General features: G+C 57.7%; 5 protein-coding genes across 14 annotated transcripts; 3 read left to right on the forward strand and 2 right to left on the reverse strand.

The window, feature by feature from the left end:
- Positions 1 to 53: 53 nt before the first annotated feature.
- Positions 54 to 3077, reverse strand: rtcb (RNA 2',3'-cyclic phosphate and 5'-OH ligase). Its single transcript, XM_061268174.1, has 12 exons — positions 2748 to 3077; positions 2445 to 2523; positions 2276 to 2343; positions 1958 to 2057; positions 1723 to 1879; positions 1502 to 1658; positions 1228 to 1387; positions 976 to 1151; positions 679 to 867; positions 500 to 610; positions 264 to 383; positions 54 to 189 (listed from the first exon to the last, which is right to left on the reverse strand). The coding sequence occupies exons 1-12, from the start codon at positions 2838 to 2840 to the stop codon at positions 82 to 84; spliced, it is 1518 nt and encodes a 505-aa protein (XP_061124158.1). The 5' UTR covers positions 2841 to 3077; the 3' UTR covers positions 54 to 81.
- A 100-nt stretch (positions 3078 to 3177) lies between these two features.
- On the forward strand, positions 3178 to 7036 carry fbxo7 (F-box protein 7). 4 transcript variants are annotated; one of them, XM_061268170.1, is made up of 10 exons: positions 3335 to 3468; positions 3819 to 3944; positions 4404 to 4635; positions 4734 to 4943; positions 5164 to 5308; positions 5371 to 5454; positions 5512 to 5607; positions 5694 to 5870; positions 5939 to 5973; positions 6172 to 6593. In XM_061268170.1, exons 2-10 carry the CDS (start codon positions 3820 to 3822, stop codon positions 6439 to 6441), a joined length of 1374 nt encoding a protein of 457 aa, XP_061124154.1. In that variant the 5' UTR covers positions 3335 to 3468; position 3819; the 3' UTR covers positions 6442 to 6593. The 4 variants fall into 4 exon arrangements, with proteins under 4 accessions (XP_061124151.1, XP_061124152.1, XP_061124154.1 ...); XM_061268167.1 differs by lacking the exon at positions 5939 to 5973 and having other exon boundaries at positions 3178 to 3468; positions 6172 to 7036; XM_061268168.1 differs by lacking the exon at positions 5939 to 5973 and having other exon boundaries at positions 3181 to 3455; positions 6172 to 7036.
- A 296-nt stretch (positions 7037 to 7332) lies between these two features.
- On the forward strand, positions 7333 to 12336 carry kiaa0930. Of its 4 annotated transcripts, none has more exons than XR_009710821.1 (11): positions 7333 to 7686; positions 7998 to 8140; positions 8260 to 8364; positions 8428 to 8505; positions 8574 to 8675; positions 8746 to 8886; positions 8983 to 9241; positions 9335 to 9494; positions 9584 to 9742; positions 9817 to 10293; positions 10373 to 12336. XR_009710821.1 is itself a non-coding variant. In XM_061268172.1 (10 exons), exons 1-10 carry the CDS (start codon positions 7560 to 7562, stop codon positions 9881 to 9883), a joined length of 1341 nt encoding a protein of 446 aa, XP_061124156.1. In that variant the 5' UTR covers positions 7333 to 7559; the 3' UTR covers positions 9884 to 10348. The 4 variants fall into 4 exon arrangements, 2 of the variants coding, with proteins under 2 accessions (XP_061124156.1, XP_061124157.1); XR_009710820.1 differs by having other exon boundaries at positions 10376 to 12336; XM_061268172.1 differs by lacking the exon at positions 10373 to 12336 and having other exon boundaries at positions 9817 to 10348.
- Positions 10346 to 12865, reverse strand: nup50 (nucleoporin 50). 4 transcript variants are annotated; one of them, XM_061268175.1, is made up of 8 exons: positions 12650 to 12865; positions 12132 to 12205; positions 11965 to 12048; positions 11721 to 11895; positions 11229 to 11642; positions 11043 to 11130; positions 10860 to 10978; positions 10346 to 10790 (listed from the first exon to the last, which is right to left on the reverse strand). In XM_061268175.1, exons 2-8 carry the CDS (start codon positions 12198 to 12200, stop codon positions 10591 to 10593), a joined length of 1149 nt encoding a protein of 382 aa, XP_061124159.1. In that variant the 5' UTR covers positions 12201 to 12205; positions 12650 to 12865; the 3' UTR covers positions 10346 to 10590. The 4 variants fall into 4 exon arrangements, with proteins under 4 accessions (XP_061124159.1, XP_061124162.1, XP_061124160.1 ...); XM_061268178.1 differs by having other exon boundaries at positions 12132 to 12210; XM_061268176.1 differs by lacking the exon at positions 12650 to 12865 and adding an exon at positions 12418 to 12643.
- A 553-nt stretch (positions 12866 to 13418) lies between these two features.
- Positions 13419 to 21356, forward strand: phf21b (PHD finger protein 21B). The gene is made up of 14 exons (XM_061268635.1): positions 13419 to 13851; positions 16158 to 16202; positions 16400 to 16600; positions 17466 to 17549; positions 17634 to 17843; positions 18296 to 18403; positions 18493 to 18544; positions 18612 to 18688; positions 18794 to 18848; positions 19181 to 19203; positions 19433 to 19591; positions 19786 to 19852; positions 19958 to 20061; positions 20187 to 21356. The coding sequence occupies exons 1-14, from the start codon at positions 13798 to 13800 to the stop codon at positions 20394 to 20396; spliced, it is 1449 nt and encodes a 482-aa protein (XP_061124619.1). The 5' UTR covers positions 13419 to 13797; the 3' UTR covers positions 20397 to 21356.
- The last annotated feature ends 110 nt before the right edge of the window (positions 21357 to 21466 follow it).

Here is a 21466-nt window from a genome sequence, read left to right on the forward strand (position 1 = left end):
CTTTTTTGCAACTCTGTCCATATGCTTGAAGAAAGTCTCATAGCGAGAAAATGTGCGCTTTGAATGAAGCCTTTATTTGGGTTATCCTTTGATGACGGCGATGGGCCTCAGTTTGATGGCCTTCCTGCTGATGCCGGCCTCGTGACACGTGTCCACCACATCCGTCACGTTTTTGTACGACTCGGGAGCCTGAGGAGAGCCCAGAGGTAAGACCGAGGACACGCGGCAAGCGGAAGCCACGGCGGGCGGGCGGACGAGCCCACCTCCTCCATGACCAGTTTGGGGGACGCCACCCGGATGGCGATGCCTTTGTCGGCCAGCTGGTCCAGAACGTCCTGGAAGTCCAGATTGCGGCGGGATTTGGCCCGGGACAGAGCTCGACCCTGCGTGCCCGCCGGGCAAGTAAGTACGTGCGCGCTTAATAAAATTCTCTTTGGCCTTCCACAGCGGTCCAGTCGACAGTTACACTTTTGGGCAAACATTTTTTTTTTTTTTTTACCGCTCCGTGACATGTGGTTCCGAAAGTGTTGGTCATGCCGCGCTCGGTGCCGGTGAGGACGTAGCTGCACGTGCCCATGGTTCCCCCGATCAGGACCGGCTGGCCCGTCAACTGGACGGACGGCAAAGAGGTTATGGGGCCATCATCCATTTTTGACATAACTGGCGGCGGCGGCAGACCTGGTAGTCGACGGGGATGAGCGGGTGGTGGGGGGGGAAGGCGCGCGTGGAGCCCTTGCGGTGCACCAGCAGGGTGCGCTGGCGTCCGTCCACCATGTGCTCCTCCACCTTGGCGATGTTGTGCGACACGTCGTAGATGACGTGCATGTCCAGGTCGTCCGGCGTGCTCTGGAACACTTTGGAGAAGGCCTGGCATGGCATGGCATGGCATGGCATGGCATGGCATGGCCCGCCGGCGCAAAATGCTCACCAGCTAACAAAAGCTTTTGAATTGAAGCAAATTGCCGCGCACCCTACCTGCCTGGTGAGGAAGGTCATGGACGAGCGATTGACCCAGGCGTAATTGCCGGCGGCGGCCATTCCCTTCAGGTAGTCCTGTCCTTCCTGCGACGTGATGCGAGCGCATGCCAGCTGCCGGTCGTTGACGGCGATCTTGTCACGCTTCATGGCCTTCTCCATGGCCACCAGCGCGTCTGCGCGCCGCAAAAGGAGCCATCCCGCTCACAGCCCAAAGCAGACTAAATGGCTTTCTTTTGTCCAGCCACGTACCTGTGGCCACCTGATGACCCAGGCCTCTGCTGCCGCTGTGGATCATGACGCACACCTGCCCCTTGTGGTCCACGCCCATCTTCTTGGCCGCGTAGTCGTCGTAAATCTCGTCCACCACCTGGATCTCGGCGTAGTGGTTTCCCGCTCCCAGCGTTCCCAGCTGAAAAGAAAACAAAGCCATTCTCCCCCGTTGGACCAAAGCTTTGACTTTTTTTTTTTACACCTCAAATTGGTGCTGAAAGGACCCGTTTGTCCAGCAGTGTGCGACTTTTACCTGGGGCAGTCCCCGTTTCTTGGCCTTGGACGAGACCTTGTTTGGGTCGGCCTGCAGCATCCTGCCGTACTCCTCGCAATGCTCCTTGTCCTCGGCCCAAGCGTAGCCCTCGCGCAGCGACCAGTCCACCCCCATCTCCAGCGCCTCCTCCAGGTCCCTGCCGGGCACCCGCACAGCTCATCGACCTGGCGCCGCAGCCCCCTCCCCGCTAACCCCCTTACTTGGCTCCCATGGGGATGACGCCTTTGGAGCCGACGCCGACCGGGATGTGGTCAAAGAGCGATTGCGCCAGCTGCTCCTTGACGGGCTGCACATCTCGCTCATCCAGGTTGGTCCTCAGCAGACGCACGCCGCAGTTGATGTCGAAGCCCACGCCTCCTGCACGCATGCACGTACGTACGTTGGTCCTCCTTTAGCGGCCTGGCAAAAACACCTTGTCGACGAGGCTTGGCTCACCCGGAGACACCACCGCGTCCGGGTCGTCCATGTCAAAGGCAGCCATGTTCCCGATGGCGAAGCCGTAACCCGAGTGGACGTCTGGGAGCCCAATGGATTTCTATGGACAAAAGGCACGCGTCAGGGCTGCCGCGTCTCGCAAATCGAGTCCCAATGTTTCCTCATCAAATTCCATTTCCGTCATGAATTCAGTTTGTTGTCAAACTGTTCTCTCCCCGTGGCCAACTTTGAAAATGCACTTGTGGGATCACCCAGGCCTAAATGAATGTCAACGAGTGAATGGTGCGGGGCGGTGGGCGCGGCGCGGCGCATACGTACGTTGACGATCCCGGGCAGGGCCGCCACGTTTCCGATCTGTTTCATGGCTGGAAGGAATCCACCCACACCTGACCAATGGAGACACACGCAAATGATCAGCAAGAGCTCCAAAGGTGCTCACACTCGTGCAGCCAGACGTTTCCAGAAGATAAGATGAGCATGACTTCACCTCCTCCTCGACACGCATTCCGCAGCTCCTCAAACATCAATTTTTCTAGAGGCTCGTTGACGTAGAAGATTCCTTCCACCTGAAAGACACATACATACATACATACATACATGCATATAGATACATACATGGCGTCATCATGTCCAATGAATGATACATCTCTCCAAGTCGCCATTTAGTAATAACAGCGTAATTCATGCATGATGTTCTTTGGTGTCAATTGATCTGACATGCGAGACATGTGAAATGCGGCTAGCTTGCTAACTAGCCACGTTCACAATTGGCAGTCTTGGGAAGATTTACCTTCATGTTGGGAACAAAGCCCTTTTTTATTCTCCAGCAGTTGGTGTCAATCTTGTCCAAATATTGCAACTCGTCGTTGTAATTTCTACTCATGATGACGCTTTTGGTTGTCAGGTTCAAATGCTTGACTCAATAGTGCGTATGGTCTGCACGGCACGAAATTGGGGGCAGGCAGACGGAGTGCTACGGAAAGCCGCGAGTATTTCAAGAAATGCAACACAATAGAAAAAAAAAAGGTTCCCCCATAATTTGAGCGCTATCATACAACGGGCAACCAATACGAAGTATTGTGCTCCGATGTGTAACTTTCCACAGTGGCTTTTTTCCCAAATGACTTTTGTTGTCTTATTGAATCTTGGACAGCTGGCTTGCCGTCGATGTAGTCCAAGCTGTGGTCAATATGGCGGCTGTGTTTCAAAACAAAATCAGCAACGATTTCAAAGGAAGACAAGGCGGACGGACGGATCAAGCGTCATTATACACGATCAGTATACTTTTGTCCGTAATGACAGTCTTTATAAATGGAACTGTCAAGTGTGCTTTCGTTCTTGAATGACAGGGGCGTGCATATGATTGAAGTGCGTACCGTTGTGTGCCAACGGAGAGAGGACATTTCCGCTCCCCTTTGTTTTATATTGAAAAGCGGATGTTGTCGTCCTGAGTTGATTGCGGAAAATGAGAAGGCAGCCACACATTTCTTCAGCCAGAGTACGCTAGCCAGGTTCTATTTCCTCTTCTTTGACTTTCATTTGAATGTCCGGGGGCTCGTCCACAAGACTCCAGTTCTTGACGTTTTTTCGCTTTGCTGCGGGCGGGCGGGCTTCATCTTATTTTTACGCCATACAAAACGAAATGGCTTCAACTTCGGAGTTTTGAAGTGTGTTAGATTCCTATGCAAATAGAAATGACCTGAATTAGACGGCACCGGTTCATGGGTCGCCTGATATGTTTGGTTTTAATCTCGTTTTGCACGGTGCGATGCTAATTAATGACTCAGCAAAAACAGACAAGATGGCTTCATACAGTCAACAGAAGAGCACGATTTGTAACAATTTGCGGTTACGCCAACAGGATGAAGTTGCGAATTCGCATCTGCAAGCAAACCAGCAAAGTGGACTTGGTGGGTGGTCCCGAGTCCACTTTGAAGGAGCTCATGGAGCACATCCGTGACGTCCTGCTGCCCGGACACGGACTCGGGTCAGTCGCCGCCGCCGCCGCCGCCGCCGCCGCAGCAGCACACAACTACAGATCATTCTGCCGAATGGGAAAATAATGCTCGCTCGATCTGCCTGCCTGCCTGCCTGCCTGCCCGTTCGTGAGGAGCGAGCGAGCGAGTGGGTTTGACGTCATCGAGGGGCGACAGCTGGAACACTCCTTGTTACGCTAGGAAAAGTTGGTTGATTTTTGTCAAGCCAAGAGTGACGTTAGAAGCTTGCCGCTCGTGTGTAGAGACGTTGCGATGTGTCACGTGTCCGCCGCCAAGGTAAATACGCGTCGTCACGTCACCTGACTCAAAAGGCGTGTGCGCTAACGTCGGGTGACGTCACCGCGCTTCCGCGTTAGCTACGTGAGCGAGCACGAGACGGGTTTGCTGAGAAAGTGACAATTGTGTGTTTCTTGGGCATGAGCCCAATGTTGAAATTTTGCTGTTCTCAGCCCAGACGTGACCTTTGGCCTTTCTCTCAACGGCGCCGAGCTCCTCGCCGACACGGGTCAGAAGCTGTCGTCGTGCGGCGTCGTACCGGGTGATCTCATCCGCGTCCTGCTTCCCGCCGGCGCCGCAGCCAACAGCAACGACGACCCTCGCCCCGCGGCCGGCGCCTGGCGCCCCGCCGGGCCCGTCACCGTGGGGCCCGTGACCCCGACCGGCGCTCAAACTGCCGCCGCCGTGAGTGAGATGATGTCTTGAGCAAATTGATCATGTCATTCACCTGGATGCGACGTTGTCACTCATGAGTGTTACTGTTATGTGATGGGCTTGTGCAGCCCCGTAGGGTGGCCGCTTCTCCGGACCAGCGTGCCCGCCCGACGCCGGCGACTCTCAGCTGGGAGCCCATGCTGTGCGGCGAGGCGGGCGAGGGTCAGGCGCCGCTGTCGCTGGAGCTGCTCTACCGCGCCGCGGCGGTCACCTGCCCCGCCGACGCCATTGTAGTGGCTGCCCACCTCCTGATGCTGGAGACGGGTTTCACGCCGCAGGTCAGGAACTGCTTTTTTTTTTTTTTTTTTGACGCCCCCCCACCCCCCCTTTTTTGATCAGAGCGGCATCTCGGCGCGCCGGTGCGCTCGGCCGGCCCCATTTGCGCGAGGGAGGCCCCGTCCGTCCATCCTTGGGCTGCTCTCCCATCGGTGGCGATAAAATGATGGCTCTATCTCACGACGACTTCGGGATATCTTTCTTTTGACCAAACCTTGACAGAGCGGCGAGGCGAAGCCCGGCGAAATGCCGTCTGCATGGCGTTCGTCCGGCGGCGCCTACAGACTTCAGTACACGCACACGCTGTGCGAAAGGGGCGCGGTCACGGTGGTGGCGGTGCCCATGAACCCGGCGCTGGTCATCGAAGGTGAGCGTCCCGCTCGGTCTTTTCATCGACCGACCTGACTGCGTTTGTCGCGTTGCCCGCAGCCATTCTGCAGGTGGCCGACAGCGCCAGCATGGCGGCCAAAGTCTGCGTGGAGCCCGCCGGCTACGTGACGGAGGCCTGGCAAGGTCAGAGCGTCCGAGCGCGCTGTCCGGTGGCTCCCGGCTGACCCATGTCCTTTGCAGGAGCGAGTGCGGCGTCCGCCTTCACCGGTCTGAGTCGCCTGTCGCGAGTGTTCAAGGACCAGCTGGTCTACCCGCTGATCGCCGCCACGCGCGAAGGTAAGACGCCCGCCACGGCCCGGCCCGGCCCGGCCCGGCTCGGCTCTGCTGACCCGCAAATGTGAGCGGTGGCTCTTGGTTTCCAGCTCTGTGTCTGCCGGTGGCGTTCGGCCTGGCCGCCCTTCCCCCCGAGTTGCTGCTGCTGGTGCTGCGTCTGCTGGACGTGACCTCGGTGGTGCGTCTGTCGGCCGTCTGTCGACATCTGAACGCCGCCGCCTCGGACGCCGCCCTCTGGAGGCACCTGGTGCGGCGCGACTTCAGCGGTAAGGCGCGTGCGCGCGGGTCCCGTGACCTCTGCGTGAGCTCACGTGACCTCTTTGTCGACCTGCAGATCACAAATGGCAGGGAGAGACCAACTGGAAGGAGGTCAGCCGCCTTTAAGCTGCCAGCGTCTCGGCCGCCTTTAAGCCGGCTGCGTCTCGGCCGCCTTTAAGCCGGCTGCGTCCTGGCCGCCTTTAAGCTAGCTGCGTTTTGGCTGCCTTGAAGCTGGCTGCGCCTTAGCTGCCTGGCGTTTTTGACTGACGCCATCTTCGCCTGACGGCGTCTTTGCCTTTGTGTGCGCAGCTGTACAAGAGCTTCTACAAGTTCCGGCAGAAGCGAGGCGCGGTGGAGCGCCCGTGCTCGCTCCCCCCCTTCATCCGCCGCCCCCTGTTCGGGCCGGTCCCCTTCGCCCCCCCGCGGGTCCCCGGCATCATCGGCGGGGCCTACGACCAGAGACCGCCGGCCCTGCCCCATGGCGCGCGCTACGACCCCATCGGCCCGCCGCTGCCGCATGGCGAGCGCCGGCGGCGCGGCGACCCCCGGCCGCCCGACGTTCGCAGGGGCTTCATCTGACCGGGGCCGGGCCGCTTCTGGATGGGACGCAGCGGCGTGACGACCCCTCCAAGCCACCCCCCGTCCCCCACCCCCTTTTAGCCAGGAAGCAGTCGGCCCCGTCCGACAAGCGCTTGGCATATGGCCGCCGGGAGCGGCGGAGGTCGCCGGACATCTCGGGAGGAACCGGAAAGGCAGATCGGGCCTGCGCGTTTTTCCATGGGCCGCATAGGGATGTCATTATTTCCCAAAAAGCTCGTTTTCTCCTCTTGTGCTTAGGTCAGGTGTAAAAGTAGGGCTTTGGTGCCAGGACAAACTGGTGGCCAAAGTAATGCTTTGCTGCAATTGCAGCGGCCGCCAAGACTCGGACGGCCCCTGACCTTTTCGTGGCTCCTCGTGCAAAAAGAGCACTGAACTATTGAACAGTGGAATGAACCGTCGACAGAGACGGTCGCGTGGTGGGGGGAGGGGTCAAGCACAAAAGTGACTCTTACTCGCATCCTTGACGTGAGTTCTGTTTGATGAAGAATTTGGAGGATTTGGCTTCCTGAGACGTGCGCTTGTTTTAAATTGCCTATTTTTGTGTGACTCGATTAAAGGCCATCATTGTAACGTGGAGCAGTGCAAGCATTTTGATGTGGGCTTTTTGTTTCGAGCGAGCGAGCGGGCGAGCAAGCGATTGCCCAACCAAAATCAATGAAAGCATCAAATTACAAGCAGCATTTCTGTGGGCAACCATATGCTGCCACGGGAGAACACAAATATTGTTGACAAGCCACCAAACGAACGCTGTAGTAGGTGCATGGGATAGGAAGTGGGGTCGGTCACGTGACCTGGCAGCCCATCAAAACCGAGCGAGTTGAACTCTCCGCTCCGGCCATTATTGAGCCGTTGCTCGAAAGAAGAATAGAATGGAGCTCGTCGCTCGCGACGTTTGCACTTTGTCCCCGTCAAGAGGGGAAACTGGCACGTGCCCCTTTAAGAGGTTCCTGTTACCGGAAGTCGGAGGGGCGGTTCCGGCCGGCCGACCGAGCCACACAACGGAGAGCGTCCGCGGGCCCGAGCCCGTCGCGTCCCGTCGCGTCTTGTTTTTTTGTCTCGTGCGATCCTGTCATGGTGCCACGGCGCGGACGTCGGACATGGCGTCACTAGCGGGCTCGAGTGATGCCAAGGCCGGCGAACTGGACGCGTCTCTGCGCCAGATGCTCAAGGCCATCGCGGACGAGCGCAACCGACTCAACGCCCGTCAGGAGCTCAGCGGCCTCGGTCAGACTCACTCGCACGCTCTCACGCTAAACATTGGGCTGGGACCGGACGTCACGTGGCTCACGCTGTCGGGCGCTCACGTGACCGGGCGACAAGTCGAGGCGCGATGGCGTCACCGGCTGCTCTTGTGACGTCAGCGCCCGACGACCGATTCTACGCGTGCGCGTTGCACCTGTGTGCGCGCGCCCTGCACATGTGCGCGAGCGAAAGAATGGGGTGGGCTCACAATGTGCTCCTGCCTGCCATCCTGCCTGCACGTTTGACACAAGCTAACAATGCGTGCGTGCGTGCGTGCGCGCGCGCGTGCGTAGGGTGCGTGAAGGATGACCGCATCGTGTTCTGGACGTGGATGTTCTCGACCTACTTCATGGAGAAGTGTGCCCCGCGGCAGGACGACATGCTGTTCTACGTTCGCAGGAAGTTGGCCTACGTGGACGCTGACGATGGCAAGAAGGTGACGGTGGGCGTTTTCCGCAGCGCCTCTTTTATTTCATGGATTTATTTTTCCATCGAGGACTATGAGTGGACCCGACCGACGCCGTCGTCACCGGTTTGTCTTTTTGATCATCACAGGTGGAGGTGGAGGTTTACAGGCGAGACTCCAAGAAGCTTCCGGGGCTCGGGGACCCCGACATCGACTGGGAGGAGAGCGTCTACCTCAACCTGGTCCTGCAGAAGGTCTCTCACAAACACACTCTCACGTGGGACACGCTTGGTGACGCGAGGGCGGGCGTCTTTCAGCTCGACTACGTGGTGACGTGCGCCGTGTGCACGCGCTCGGACGCCGGCGACATCCACGTGCACAAGAAGAAATGTCAGGTGAGGCATTAGCAAAAGCAAACGCAAAAGCCTAGTCTGCTCATTCCACTTGGTGCGCATGCGCACAGGAAGTGTTTGCATCTCCCAGCAAGCACGCCATGGACAGCAAAGGGGAGGAGTCCAAGATCAGCTACCCAAACATTTTCTTCATGATTGACAACTTTGATGAAGTAACGAGCGCCGGCGCCGCACGCTTCTTTTCGTGAGCTTGAGCGCTGGCTGGCTGGCTGGCTGGCGCAGGTGTTTTGTGACATGAGCGTGGGCGAGGGAGAGATGGTGTGCGTGGAGCTGGTGGCCAGCGACAAGACCGACACCTTCCAGGGGGTCATCTTCCAGGGCTCCATCCGCTACGAGGCGCTGCGGAAGGTCTACGACAATCGGGTGAGAGAGCAAGAGAGAGAGCGAGAGCGCCCGCCCGCTGGCGCGCGAGCACACTAACCCGGCGCCAAACTCACGCGGCCGCCGCTCGGGGCGCAGGTCAGCGTGGCGGCCAAGATGGCCCAGCGGATGTCGTTCGGCTTCTACAAGTTCAACAACATGGAGTTTGTGCGCATGAAGGGGCCTCAGGGCAAAGGTCACGCCGAGATGGCCGTCAGCCGGGTGCCCGACGGAGCGGATGAGCGCTGCGAGCGGGACGAGTGCAGCGCGCCGGCGCACGACAGGGTGAGGACGTCTGACCCACTTTGCTCCAAACTGTGTTTGCTTCCTGCTGGCCCGGCCCGGCCCGTGTTGTCATGTGAGCGTTTTGACGCCAGTGTTTGGTGCGCCAACTGAGCCGCTTCTTGGCTTTGCTTGCCTGCGCCTGAATGTCACTCTGGTGATTTCCCAGGTGACCTCGTTCAGCACGCCGCCGACCCCCGAGAGGAACCGTCCGTCGTTTTTTTCCCCGGCGCTACGACGCAAGCTCCCGCGGCACAAAATGGCCGAGATGAAGAAATCGCACTCGGCCAACGACAGCGAGGAGCTTTTCCGGGAGGGCGACGACCAAGGTAAGGGGCGAGCGAGCGAGCCTACGGAACCGACTGACCGTGTGTGTGTGTGTGTGTGTGTGTGTGTGTGTGTGGCGGGCACATGGCAGAGCTCCGCGGCGGCGACGGCAACCTGCGCTCGCGCTCGTTGTCGGGGACGGGCCGCTCGCTGGTGGGATCGTGGCTCAAGCTGAACCACAGCGACGACTCCTTCCCGCTCTTCTCCCACCTCACCTACGTTACGCTGCCGCTGCACCGCATCACCGCCGGTGAGTCTTGACCCTTGGTTGGCCACCTTTTGGCTCACCAACTAAGCAGCTGGGCTTCATTCATTTGTTGTCAGACATCTTGGAGGTGCGCCAGAAACCCATCCTGATGACGTAGCAGCGGCGGCGGCGGGTGCCCAGTGAGCAAGTGCCTCCCTGCGCCGGCCGGGCCCCACGGCCGGACCAGAGCGATTAAGAACCAGCCGTCCAGCAAGTGCCTCCTCCTCCTCCTCATGCCCCCCCTCCACCTCAGCAAAAACTCTGACAAATAGTGATGTCACAGGAGTTGCTTTGAAGGAGCCGTTCCACGCTTGACGGCAAGTATTCTGTCTGACGTATCGGCAGTGATGTCACTTGATCAAGTCGGCGCCTTCCGCCATTCCAAGATGGCGGGCGGGCGGGCACAGGACTGAGACGCTTCCTGGAAGCCCCGCGTGGTGGCTCTTTGGATTTGAGAAGTCGCGCCGCCGCACGTGGAACTTGCGCACGCTTCACTCACGCCAGCGGTGCTTTTGATGTTTTCGCCACACCTCTGTGTTCTTCACGTCTGTCGGGTGAAAAACGTTCCAAACGCCAACCTTGTTGACAAATTAAAGCAGATAGACAAACTTTTTGTTTCCATTTTATTCCCAGCAGGCGTCCGCGGGGACTGCCAAGGACACTTGGAAAAAAATGACAGCAAAAGTCCGTCCATCTGTGAGGAGTCCGGGTTGGAGAAAAGAAAAACAAATTGGAAAAAGAAAAATCCCTCCGTGGGGAAATGAGGGATCAAAGCCAAAGGTGGCCTAAAAGCCGGAGGAAGGGAATGTCGGCGCCCGGAACCTAAAAGGTGCGTTTTTGGTGGTGCGCCTTCAGCCTTTGCTCTGCTCCAGGATTGTGCACAGCTGTTTGGCGTCGTCAGCGGTCTTGACGCGGACGAGGAGCAGCGCTGGGGCGCTCGGGTTCTTGTCGTCCACGGGCGGGTTGGGCACGCACGCCACCATCACGTTGTTGGCGGCCGCGTGCGAGCATTTGATGTCGGCCGACAGCAGGATGTTGAGGAGGACGTTTCCTGCGGGACACGGCGGCGTTAGCGTTAGCCTGCTCTCCCGCTCGGGCCGAGCCTTTCCGCCCAACCTACCCAGGTTGGTGTCGGCCCTGATGATCATCTGCGTTTTGCCGCCCGCCGTGCGTTTGAGGTGCAGCGTGCCCACGCCCTTCTCCTTGTACTCATTGTCCTTCCTGTAGAAGAGCTTGCACCTGCCAAGCGCACAGCCGCCACCGCGTTAGCTTAGCCTCGGCGGGCGCGGCGCGGCAAACCTACTTTTTGGAGTAGAAGGCGTCATCCTCTCTGATCTCTCTGACCTCAGGCTTGGGCGGCTCATAGCCTTCATCGTGGCCCGTATTCTCCTCTGCGCAACAAAGCAAACATCGGAACAAAGTGCGAGCTTTTCCATCGCGACGAATGCGAGGCGTCAAAAGTGGTTTGCCTACTTGGCCGTTTTCGTACCTGAGGGCGCTATGTCCTCAGTCTTGGCAAAGGACTGCGCGGCGCTTCCGAACAAGGAAAACGCAGGTGCGGCGGCGTTCTTCGGGACGGAACTGTCCTTCTCCTGGCCGAAGTTGAAGGTTGCGGCGGGCGATTCGTCTGCCTTGCCCTTGAAAGAAAAGGCGACCGACGGGGAGGAAGCTCCAAGCGAGGCTTTCTTGTCTTCCGTCGTGGCCGCCGCCGCCGCAGCAGTCCCATACTGCCGCTCGATGGTAACCAGGTGGCGCTCGTAGTCGCGAAAGATGGGCTGCAGGTCGCACAGCGGGTTGTCGTCCACGTGCTTGCTGATCCAGTCGCGGACGGAGCAGTTGAGAGCCGTCAGCTGGCGACCGTACTCCTTGCCGCCGTTGGCCGGCTTGCCGTTCAGCGTCGGCCCTGGACCGAGAAAAGACGGCGAAGCGTCTCCAGCGAGTCGCCAATTCAAACGCGGCGCGCCAATAGCCGACGACTCACCGGTCGTAGACGGCGACGCCGCGGTGGTGGACGGCGCGAGGCCGCCGCTCCCGTTAGTCAGAGCGCTCGGGCCTTTGAAGGCTCCGCCATTGCCGAGGGTGGAGAAGGGCGCCGGCGGGGAGGAAGCGCTCAAGGCGAAACCTTTGAACCCTTTGAAGGCCCCTGCGGCCTCACCCTGAAACACAGTGAGATGTCCACGAGTGCCGTCGGGCGATGATGATGATGATGATGTCATCCGTTTTACCTCTGCACCAACACTCCGCCGCTTGGCCTTTTTGATGGCGCGGTTTTTCATCACATCTTCGGTGGCCACCGAGAAGGTTCCGGCCTAGAGGCACAAACGGATGAAAACCCCCGTCGCACACTGAAGCCTAAGCAAAGCAAAGCCTTGTTGTGGAAACGAGACATCACCTCCTCGCCCTCGTCCTCCTGGTCCCAGTTCCGATCCGTGAGCTCTTTGTCTGCGATCCGCTTCGCCATCGCACCTGTGCTGGCGCACACACTCAGCTCGTTAGTCGACTTGAAACGGGACAGTGCGCTTGCGCCGGCCGCGGCAAACGGGTCACGAGGTCATTCCTCCCTCGTTGTCCACTTGGCCCCCTGCACGCCGCCGCGCTTCAACCAATGTAAGCAAATGCATTCATTCTCTTTTTCTTTTATTGTTCCTACGCTTTTGGATCCACGCCTGTATTCTTACCAATAAAATCAATGGAGAGAAGCAAGTCGAGTGTGCGTGACGTCGTGACAAGTGAGGTCGACTTGAGTCCGTAAAAAGGTGATTTTGTAAGGCGGCGGCGGGGTGGTCACGTAAAGCCGTTTCGGCGGCGAACGTCTTCTTCAAGCAAGCCCGCTCGGGAGCTAGCGTTAGCGTCGTACGGCTAACTCGTCTCCAGGCAGGGGGGGGGGGGGGGTGATTTGCGAGTTCGTACCTTGCGTGTCGGCACGAGTCCAAAGCGTGGACGAGAAGGACGAGAATAGGTCCGGCTGAGCTTTTACACTCCACGCGTGACGCTAAGTGGCATCACAAATAACACGGCAGACACTTTAACGAGAGAAAATGGTCTTAAGCCGCCATTTCACGTAGCGACGCATCCGCACCGCAGGAGTTTGCCGCTCGGGCGCTTTTGTGCGCATGCGCGCTCCTCGGCATTCTGGGAATCGGAGTTTTTCCGCAGACAAGAAGACAACACTCGGCGACGGCGTGTAGTCTATTCTATTATTTAGCCATTGTGAAGGAGAATTTAGGTGGAAACACCTTCCACTCTGCAGAGGAGCTCGTCAGCGGAAACAGCTGAGGCGATGCACATTTTTTCCCCGACTGTCCAGCTGGTGGCGACACCGATCAGATGGTGGGAAATTAGACAGCAAGTGCCCCCCACCCCCCCTTCAATTTATACTACTATTGTCATCACCAACAAAACATTTCTAATAGAAGACAGTAATGTCATTTAACGTAATTCTAATAAAGTTCAATTTTATTTTAAGCAAGGGGAAGGGGATGCACACAATTATTAGATTAGTATAAAGCAACTATCATGCGTCCGTGTACTTGTAAAGTTTTGTTTGAATATTTTCATGTTCATCTGGGGGGAGTGTAGTTTGTGATTTGTGCTCGGCCGTTTGTGTCTCCTGGACCGAATGCGCGTGCGCGTTAGGCGGGTAGGGGCGGGGCCGCTAGCGTGTGCTCCATCCGGGTACTGGAAAGTCACCATTGACAGCCGAAGCACAACTTTTCCGCAGGCAAAGTGAAATCCAGCCGCGGACTCGGACACAATCTAGTTCCCGCTTTTCAACTTAAATTAGTGGGAAGAAGGTGCGGCCGTCCCCCGGTCGGAGCCGGGGTCACTCGCCCATCCCCCGGACAGCAGCCATACGGCGTGGGACGGCTTTGCGGCGGCTTCCGAGCACTTTTGGAGACGGGCGGAAAGTCGGTGATGAGTCCCGGGCTGCCAAAGAAGCGACAACTTGCTCCCCGAGCCGACTAGTTCTGCTTTGGCTTGTTGTCGCTCGAAAACAAGGCAATTTGGCCCCGAAATTGGCGACGAAAGTGGGAGCAAAGTGCTTTTGTGGACCTAACATGGAAGTACAAGGCCCGCAAGAGGCGCTCAAAGTGGGAATTCAATGTCATCAGGTAAGCGGCGGCGGCGGCGGCGGCAGCGGCAGCAGCAGCAGCAGCAGCCGTGTTGCTGTTCTTCATTCTCGTGGAGGACGCGAAGGAGGTGAAAGGCAAATGTCGTCCACCGCTGTGGGCCCGTTCGTTCGCTCGCTCACTTCGGCCAGCACTTGGGACCGTTCGGCCTCGTTTCGCTCGCTCGCATGGCAGCGGCGGCGTTTGTTGGCGACTGACGGACGAGAAAGAAGCTTAGCTAATGCGGCGTTGGGCTCGGACGCGAGCTGAATATTTATGAGGGACAAGAAACATCCATGGCCGGTCGCTTTGTTCCCCACTTGAGACACTTTTCACGCAACTACTTGTGTGAACGTGCAAAAGCACAGCCCGGAGCTGAACACGCCGCCCCGAGCCCACTCCAAAACAAAACCAAAAACACCTAACGGGCCGACGCTTAGATGAGCTGAGATGTGCGTGCGTGCCAAACTTTATTTCCTTCTGAGCTCGCGCCGCTTAGCCTGACTGCTAGAGGGTTGATGACGTTCGCATGTCGTCACGTCAAGTTCGGTGTGCTTTTCGTGTCAGCTGCCGTTGTTGTTTTGTGTGGCTTGTGCTCTCAAACTTGCTGACAATTATTAGCGTCCATTTTGAACGTGTCCGAGTGGCGAGCCACGTAGCTCGGCTAACTCCAAACACAACCCGGAGCAAAGTTGACGTGAACGGCGGCTCGGCCACTTTGTCTTTTGACCTCTTTTTCCTCCCCCATTTTGTTGCGAGTTAGCACTTAGTCCACTGGTATGATCGCTTTTGTGTCACGTGACGCCAGCGCCGCCTTGTGATTGGCCCACGACGACGCCTTCACTTGCTTGCTTCTTTTCACTCCCGATGGCAGCTCCGAGGCCTCCTCGTTCGACGAGCGAGCCAGCGAGCGAGCGGCTGTTTGCTGTCTGGCGGGGCGAGGGAGAGAGAAGATGGCGGCGGACTTCAGCACCGCGGCCGTGGGCTTCAGCTGCGCGGCCGTGGGCTTCAGCTGCGCGGCCGTGGGCTTCAGCACCGTGGCCGTGGGCTTCAGCACCGCGGCCAGCTCCGCGCCTTCTCCGCCCCTCCCTCTCTCCCTCCCTCCCTCCACACAAGTTTGTGTCTTTTCTGTCTTTGTATGGAGCAGGACTTTTCAAAGAGACGGTCGATATTGTTTGACTCGAGCTGCCTGATTGAATCGATCCACTTTTGCTGTGGAATGTTGTTTCTCCAAGCACTTGCTCAAGTTGTGATTCCACTGTAAGGAGGGGATTTGCTTTCTTTCCCCTCTGCCTCCCCTCCGCGCCGCTCTCTGGCCTCACTTTCATAGTGGAAGCGTCCATTTTGCGACAGAAGGGGTACTTCCCTCCCCCAAACATGGAGAGCAAAAAGTCTGCTGAGGAGTTTGGCTGAGGAGGAGGTTGAAGGGAGGGGGGATGGGCCTCATTCATGGCCGACATTACCATTTTGATTGCTTTGACGCTGTTTTGGGTGAGGGGGAGGGGTGGAAAGCACAGAAAGGCCACTCAGCACTGCGCAGACATGTTGCCTTGCTGTTTTTTCCCCTTTTTCTTTGCTTCTCCAACACATCTTGCGCTTTAGCAAACACAACGTCACTTTTGCTTTGCACACTTACTGTCAAAGTCGAGCATCACAACGTGCGTGCAGGCACGCACGGTTTTGCGGCGATACGTGTTGGACATGATTCTTTTGTTTGCCCTTTTGCGACAAATGTCGTCTCTATGGAACAGATTTGAACGAGTATGAGAAGGCAGCATCCCTCATGCATCCTTCACACTAGCTTGGCAGTAGCTGACTTTTCCGAGTTTTGGAATTTTGAAGGGGAATTCCAATGGCCATTAAAATAATGGAAATGTTATTATTTCCAAAAAGCCCAATGATAAGTATCGGATTGAACCTTTCTTGTCAGGAAAATGGCAGCGGGGCCACATGCATCATACATAAGTACGTATGGCAGAGTGCTTCCGAAAAAACGCGTCGGACCGAACGATTGACTTTGCTATGAAGGCGTAATCCCCAACGTTTGAGTCGTCGCCGGCCGGCCGGCCGGCCGGCCAAAATTGGGAGTCGGGTGGCCGTCGAGCAGGCACTAGCAGATTGCCCTTTTGGGAGCTTAAGATCAGGGGATGCTTTAAGAATAATTGTCAATTTTTGTTTATGTGAAGAAGCCCTTTGAGACTGCTTGTGATTTAGGGCTATACAAATACGTAAACTTGACTTGACTTAACTTGACTAGCGTTCTGATGCTAACATTCTGCCACTAACATTCTTCTGTCCATGTGTTGCAGGCTTCGACGCTGTGCAAAGGCCTGAATGAAGTTCCCAATGGACAGGTAGGCGAGGCCATCTTTCCTCTGGTCCACCTGCGTGCGTGCAATGTTGTCTGGCTGGCGTGTGTACCTTTTGTCTGTATTGTTGTGGGATGCCTTGGACCCAAAGACAAATGGGGGTCCGTGGATTAGTGTGGCCTGGACACACACCACCTCCTCCCAACTTTCAGTGCCACTTGAACTGCGTTGCATGTGCGCAGAAACTGGCTGTGCGGAGTTGCCCGGTGGGCACCGGCAAGACGCCATCCCTCATCAAGCCCGCCGGCCAGGCCATCTCCAAGGCTCCCGTCGCCGCGGTGACGCACCTCAAGGGGCAGAAGGCGCCCCCCGGCTTGGAGCCGCAGCCGGTGGGAGCTCACCCGCCGGGAGCCAGGAAGGCTCCGGAGCTTCCTCCCACGCAGGTAACATCGCCGCGCCTTACTCGCGTTGGCCGCAACTACATGAACAAAGCACAACAGGCCACGTATTTTTGTTACCCTGGCTCAGCTAATAGACAAAGTAGCGGGGGGTTGGGGGTAACTGCTTACGTGACAACAGCTAGCGTGTGTAAGTCAAAAGGGGCCTTTCGTTATTTCTCAAACAACAAGATGTGAAGCCACACGCTTGCTTTCTCGTCCTCGCCTGGAAGTTTTTCCTGGAGGAGCCAGCGCAAGATTGATTGAGTGAACGCATGAGAGAATGATTGAATGAGTGCTGAGGAGTGCTGTTGCCGTGGAAACTGCTCAGCCCCCCCCCCCCCCCCCCCCCCCGCTGGTCGGGGGGGTCAGCGCAGCAGCAGAGAGAAGGAACAAAAAACAGCTGCCCTTAGTCCGTCTTTCCACCTTCTCGTGCACTGCTGCCGCCGTGACCCCCCACCTCACGTGTGCAGCGACCTCTGCAGGAGCGCAGCCGCTGTCAGCACGAGCACAAAGTCACCTTTTGGCTTTTTGTTTTGGGAGGCCTCCCTTTGTCGACGCCCCGTTCGCCTCGGCTCGGGAGAAAAGAAGCGCCATTAAAGGGGGGGGGGGGGAGCTCTGGTGCTACAAAAATACCCCTCTCTGTGGTTGCCATGAGAACTGGCCTAGCCCCCCTTTCTGTCCCCCTCCCCCCTCACGACACGGCAGAACCACCGAAGAAGAAGAGGAGGAGGGGGGCCGGCAGATTTGCCGAAGTTAGCTCGTTTGTTGGGCTAGCAAAGCAAAAGCAGCTTCTTCGAAACTCGCTCGACCGTTCACTGGACCGGATGCGATGACAACACGATGCCGCTGCTGATTTTTCAACTTGCAGATGTCCGGCTCGCTCAGCTCGGTTCCCATCACGGTGCCTCAAGTCAACTCGCCACAGCGGGCGGCCGGTCAGGTACTACCTCAGGTACTGGCTTGCGCGCTACGCTAGCTAAACCGCACGCTCCGAGCCGTCCGGTTTGGGATCCGTGCCTCGTTGTGTGGCGTTCAGGTCAGACCAAAGACGCCGATCCCCGACAGCCTTCCTCACAGTCCGTGCCGGAACGCCTCCCCGGCCCATCCGGGTCCCCGTCGGCAGCCTTACGACGGCGCCCCCCCGGCCCTGGACTCTGGCGGGCCCGCCCACCACGGCGCCGGCGTGGCCTACGCCATCATCTCGGCCGACGCCAACGGGGTGGCTGCCGTCAGCGAGGCCGTCAAGGTCAGACGCGTTGGTTTCGCGCTCCTTTTAGCATTGAGTGGGACAAACTCAGCCATTTTGTTGTCTTATGCCAGTGCTTCTCAAATAGTGGGGCGCGCCCCCCAAGGGGGGCGCGGTGCTATTCCTGGGGGGGCGCGTGTGACCCTGGGGAACAGGCTTTTTTTTTGGCAGTACTAGAATAAAGTGTAATTGCGCGTTTACTACAGCAGGGGGCAGTGGCGCTCTCATTTTTACTTCTGTCACGTTTGCGACAGTGCAACATTTTACGACTTACAAGACAAGTTAGGATAGTCACGGTGGGGAGGGGGGGCGCGAATAGTTTTCTTCTTGCTAGGGAGGGGCGTAACAGAAAATAATTGAGAAGCACTGTCTTATGCTAACAAGGCACATTTGTGTTGCTGATGTCCTGGCACATTATCAGCATAATATTGCTCGCTGTCGCGTGTTCTCAGGTCATCATCATCCAGCCTCAGGCACCCGGTGGCGGCGGCGAGGAGGTGTCGCTCCCCCTGCCATCGCCCGCTCCCACCGGCAAGATGGAGGAGGACCTCACCAAGGAGGTGGGGCCAGGGCGGGAACCAGGGCTGCCACTTTCTGGCTTGTCAGGAAGCCACCATCTCACGCGCGCTCTCTCTTTTATCTCCCGCAGAAAATTTCCTTCATGGTGGCACTCGGGCTGGTCACCAACGAGCACCTGGAAGGTGAAGAGCCTCCCTCCTCCTGCACCTGCCCTCCTGTGCGTCTCAGCGTCTGCCTTTCTTTTTGTAGAACTCCAGCTGAAGAGGCAGGAGAGGAAAAGGCGCAGCACAGCGAACCCCGCCTACAGCGGCCTCTTTGAACCAGAGGTACCTTTTGCCTCGGCATTCTCTCGCCGGCCGGCCGGCCGACCGGCCATGACGTCATGGTGATCAAACGGGACCGCGCCGTCCGTGGCTTTTGTGTGTCCGCAGCGCAAGCGGCCGGCGTGGCATTACCTGACCGGCTCGCTCTTCCTCTCGCCACCAGGTAACACAATGCGCGCGGAACCATTTCAAGTCGCAATGGAAAAAAGGGCCACCTACGCAATGAATCTTTGCCGTGGCGCTTTTCCAAGGAAAGCGCCGAGAGATGCCGTAGCGCTCGCTCTTTTTGCATTTGATCGCGGCAACGTTTGCTGCTCTTCAGCACTAAATGATGATGTCGTTGTCTGTCAGTGTGCTTCTGTCTCATGAGCTTTATGCAGCTAACGCTAATGCTAACACCGTTGCCTGCCTGCCTGCCTGCCTGCCTAGCTAGCCTTGCGCTTGCGTGCTGGGCCTAACGTGTGCTCTGCTTCCTTCCTTCCATCCACATGCTAGACTCTGAGGATTTCTGCTGGAAGGTAGGTCAGCTGACTTGACACCGCTTCTCTCTCGCTTGCTCACACTGCCCACCCGCCACTCTCGGCCCCTTTCAATTGTTGACGAAAAGAACGCGTCTTGAGCAGAATCCTTTTGCTAGCCGAGTGCCAAAGTGGCGGGCCCACTTGGCGCGTGCGCTTTAGCGGCCCATCCGACGGCGCGTGCGCTTTAGCGGCCCACCTGACGCCGTGTGCGCTGGGCTGGGCACAGGATGAGGCGGAGCGGGACCAGCGCTGCGCTGTCTGCCAACGGGATGGCGAGCTGCGGCCGTGCCGCGGCTGTCCGCGAGCCTTCCACCCGGACTGCCTCTGGCCGCCACTGGAGAGCCCGCCCCGCGGACCCTGGTACTGCCCCAAGTGCCACAAGAAGGTGAGCTGGGAACGGCGCCCAGGAAGGCCCTGGGCCTGGCCTGGGCCTGCCCTGGCCTGGCCTGGCCTGGGCCTGGCCTGGCCTGGCCTGGCCTGGCCTGGCCTGGCCTGGCCTGGCCTGGGCCTGGCCTGGCCTGGCCTGGGTCTGGCCTGGGTCTGGCCTGGGCCTATCTATCTGACGCCCCTCTCGCGCAGGTCCTGAACAAGGAAAACATGTCCTGGCCACGCAACTTTGTGCAGTCGTACGTCACGCACAAGACAGGTGGGTCCAAAACAAAGCGCATCGGGAACCGGTACCCAGTCATAAGTTTGCTTTTGACGGCCATAGCCGGACGGACAAATATTGTGCGTCCTCATCTCGCCGCAGTGCGTCTGGAGGAAAAGCGGCGTCTGCTTCGGCGAAACGTGGAGCTGAAGAAAGACTGCGGTCACCTGGAGGAGGAAGACCGGCAGCTCAGCAAGACGCTCCGAGTAAATCACCAACCAAGCAACTGCTCTCCTGTTTGCGTGTATCAGACAATATTAAGATCACCCAGCTGCCCCAAGGTGCTAACGTGCTCTCTCCTCTCTCTCTCTCTCTCTCTCCCTCTCCCCAGCGCTGCCTGGATCGACGAGATGGTCTGGCGGCGCGGCAGCGGGACACGCTGGCGGCGCTGGAGCGACTCAAAATCCTCATCAGGCTCATCCGCCTTAGCGTGACGACCGCCTCCGCCTTGACGCCCGCCGGCCCGCCCTCCTCTTCCCCGTCCTGGAAGAAAAGCGAGCTGTCGACCTCTCCTCTCCAGACCTTGCCAGGCAACAAGTAGCCCCGAACGCCCGCCCCGCCTCGCCCCCTCCCGTCGTGGCCGGCCAATTGATAATTTGTTTGTCCCGAGACCTCCGGTGCTTACGAGATTACTTTTTCTTTCTTTGTGGGCCTTAAACTTGGTGCGGTTGCCACAGCAGCTTTTTTTTGTTTTTGTTTTGTTTTGTTTTTTGCCAAAACAAGTCAGCAAGTATTTGCAGAAGGAGAAAGTGTTGTAGAGCAACTCAGCAGTATTGGCCCGTCGGATCAAATAGAGGAGCGCTCGATGCGAGCGTCCGGTCTGGTCCGGTGAGGAGTCGAGTCGCCCGTAGTTGCAACAAAGCCATTGGCCGAGGAAAAAAAAAATCACCTAGTTTGTTGTTTGTCCGAGTGGCGACTTAAAAGTGGCGAGCGGTCACCGGGTAAGGTGCCTTGGTCTCGGTTGGTGAGCCATCCCGTTGGCGGGGTGCGTTCAAATATGCCAAAAAGTTGTCTGTGTTTTTGTTGGAGTAGAATTTGCGAATAAGGTGTTGTGCCCGACTGGCCCCTGTCCGTTCCGTCTTCCTGCCGCCACTCCATCCAAAAAAGCGGCGCCTGCTTCCGCCTGGCCTGGCCTCGCCCCGCCCCCCCCCCCCATTCCTCGCCTCACCTCACCCAAGCGGTCTTGTCCGGGAGAAACTGTGCAGTTATCAAAACTATTTTACGAGAGCACACCTTTGAACAAAGAACTCACTCTTGGCGTCTTAAAAGGTTTTCTATTCTTGTACGGAGCAGCAAAAACAATAGTTTGTCTCATGGGCCCCTCCCTACCTGCCTCCCTCCTGCCCCACGCCTCGCCGCGGGCGGGAACTTGCCACTAGCCAGTAGATGAAGTCTTTTGTCTTTGACATGCCAACGTAATAGTTGACTTTTTCTACTGACTTCTTATGAAAACCAGACCAAAAAAATGGATTCCTTAATAAAGATTTCATCTACGAAGGACGACACCTGTTTGTCATCTTGTCAAACGCTGACACCTCGCGGACAGCTCTTGAACTGCAGGCTGTCTGCGCCTTGCTGTCTGTTTGTGCCACTTGTCATTGCCAAAGTGTG

Source organism: Syngnathus typhle, linkage group LG21 (genome assembly GCF_033458585.1).
Source record: "Syngnathus typhle isolate RoL2023-S1 ecotype Sweden linkage group LG21, RoL_Styp_1.0, whole genome shotgun sequence".
NCBI classification, from domain to species: Eukaryota; Metazoa; Chordata; class Actinopteri; order Syngnathiformes; family Syngnathidae; genus Syngnathus; species Syngnathus typhle.

Bases quoted from the DNA above. Each gene is read 5' to 3' on its own strand.
- rtcb (XM_061268174.1), bottom strand. From the start codon at position 2,840: ATGAGTAGAAATTACAACGACGAGTTGCAATATTTGGACAAGATTGAC. The intron at 1,659-1,722 runs GTAAGGGGGTTA...GGTGCCCGGCAG, and splicing joins GTCATCCCCATGGGAGCCAA to GGACCTGGAGGAGGCGCTGG. The intron at 384-499 runs GTAAAAAAAAAA...GCGGGCACGCAG, and splicing joins GAACCACATGTCACGGAGCG to GGTCGAGCTCTGTCCCGGGC.
- fbxo7 (XM_061268167.1), top strand. From the start codon at position 3,269: ATGGAACTGTCAAGTGTGCTTTCGTTCTTGAATGACAGGGGCGTGCAT. The intron at 3,945-4,403 runs GTCAGTCGCCGC...TGCTGTTCTCAG, and splicing joins CTGCCCGGACACGGACTCGG to CCCAGACGTGACCTTTGGCC. The intron at 5,309-5,370 runs GTGAGCGTCCCG...CGTTGCCCGCAG, and splicing joins CCCGGCGCTGGTCATCGAAG to CCATTCTGCAGGTGGCCGAC.
- kiaa0930 (XM_061268172.1), top strand. From the start codon at position 7,560: ATGGCGTCACTAGCGGGCTCGAGTGATGCCAAGGCCGGCGAACTGGAC. The intron at 8,506-8,573 runs GTGAGGCATTAG...GCATGCGCACAG, and splicing joins TGCACAAGAAGAAATGTCAG to GAAGTGTTTGCATCTCCCAG. The intron at 8,676-8,745 runs GTAACGAGCGCC...TGGCTGGCGCAG, and splicing joins TGATTGACAACTTTGATGAA to GTGTTTTGTGACATGAGCGT.
- nup50 (XM_061268175.1), bottom strand. From the start codon at position 12,200: ATGGCGAAGCGGATCGCAGACAAAGAGCTCACGGATCGGAACTGGGAC. The intron at 12,049-12,131 runs GTGATGTCTCGT...TTGTGCCTCTAG, and splicing joins AGGAGGACGAGGGCGAGGAG to GCCGGAACCTTCTCGGTGGC. The intron at 10,791-10,859 runs GTAGGTTGGGCG...CGTGTCCCGCAG, and splicing joins CAGGGCCGACACCAACCTGG to GAAACGTCCTCCTCAACATC.
- phf21b (XM_061268635.1), top strand. From the start codon at position 13,798: ATGGAAGTACAAGGCCCGCAAGAGGCGCTCAAAGTGGGAATTCAATGT. The intron at 16,203-16,399 runs GTAGGCGAGGCC...GCATGTGCGCAG, and splicing joins ATGAAGTTCCCAATGGACAG to AAACTGGCTGTGCGGAGTTG. The intron at 17,550-17,633 runs GTACTGGCTTGC...TGTGGCGTTCAG, and splicing joins CCGGTCAGGTACTACCTCAG to GTCAGACCAAAGACGCCGAT.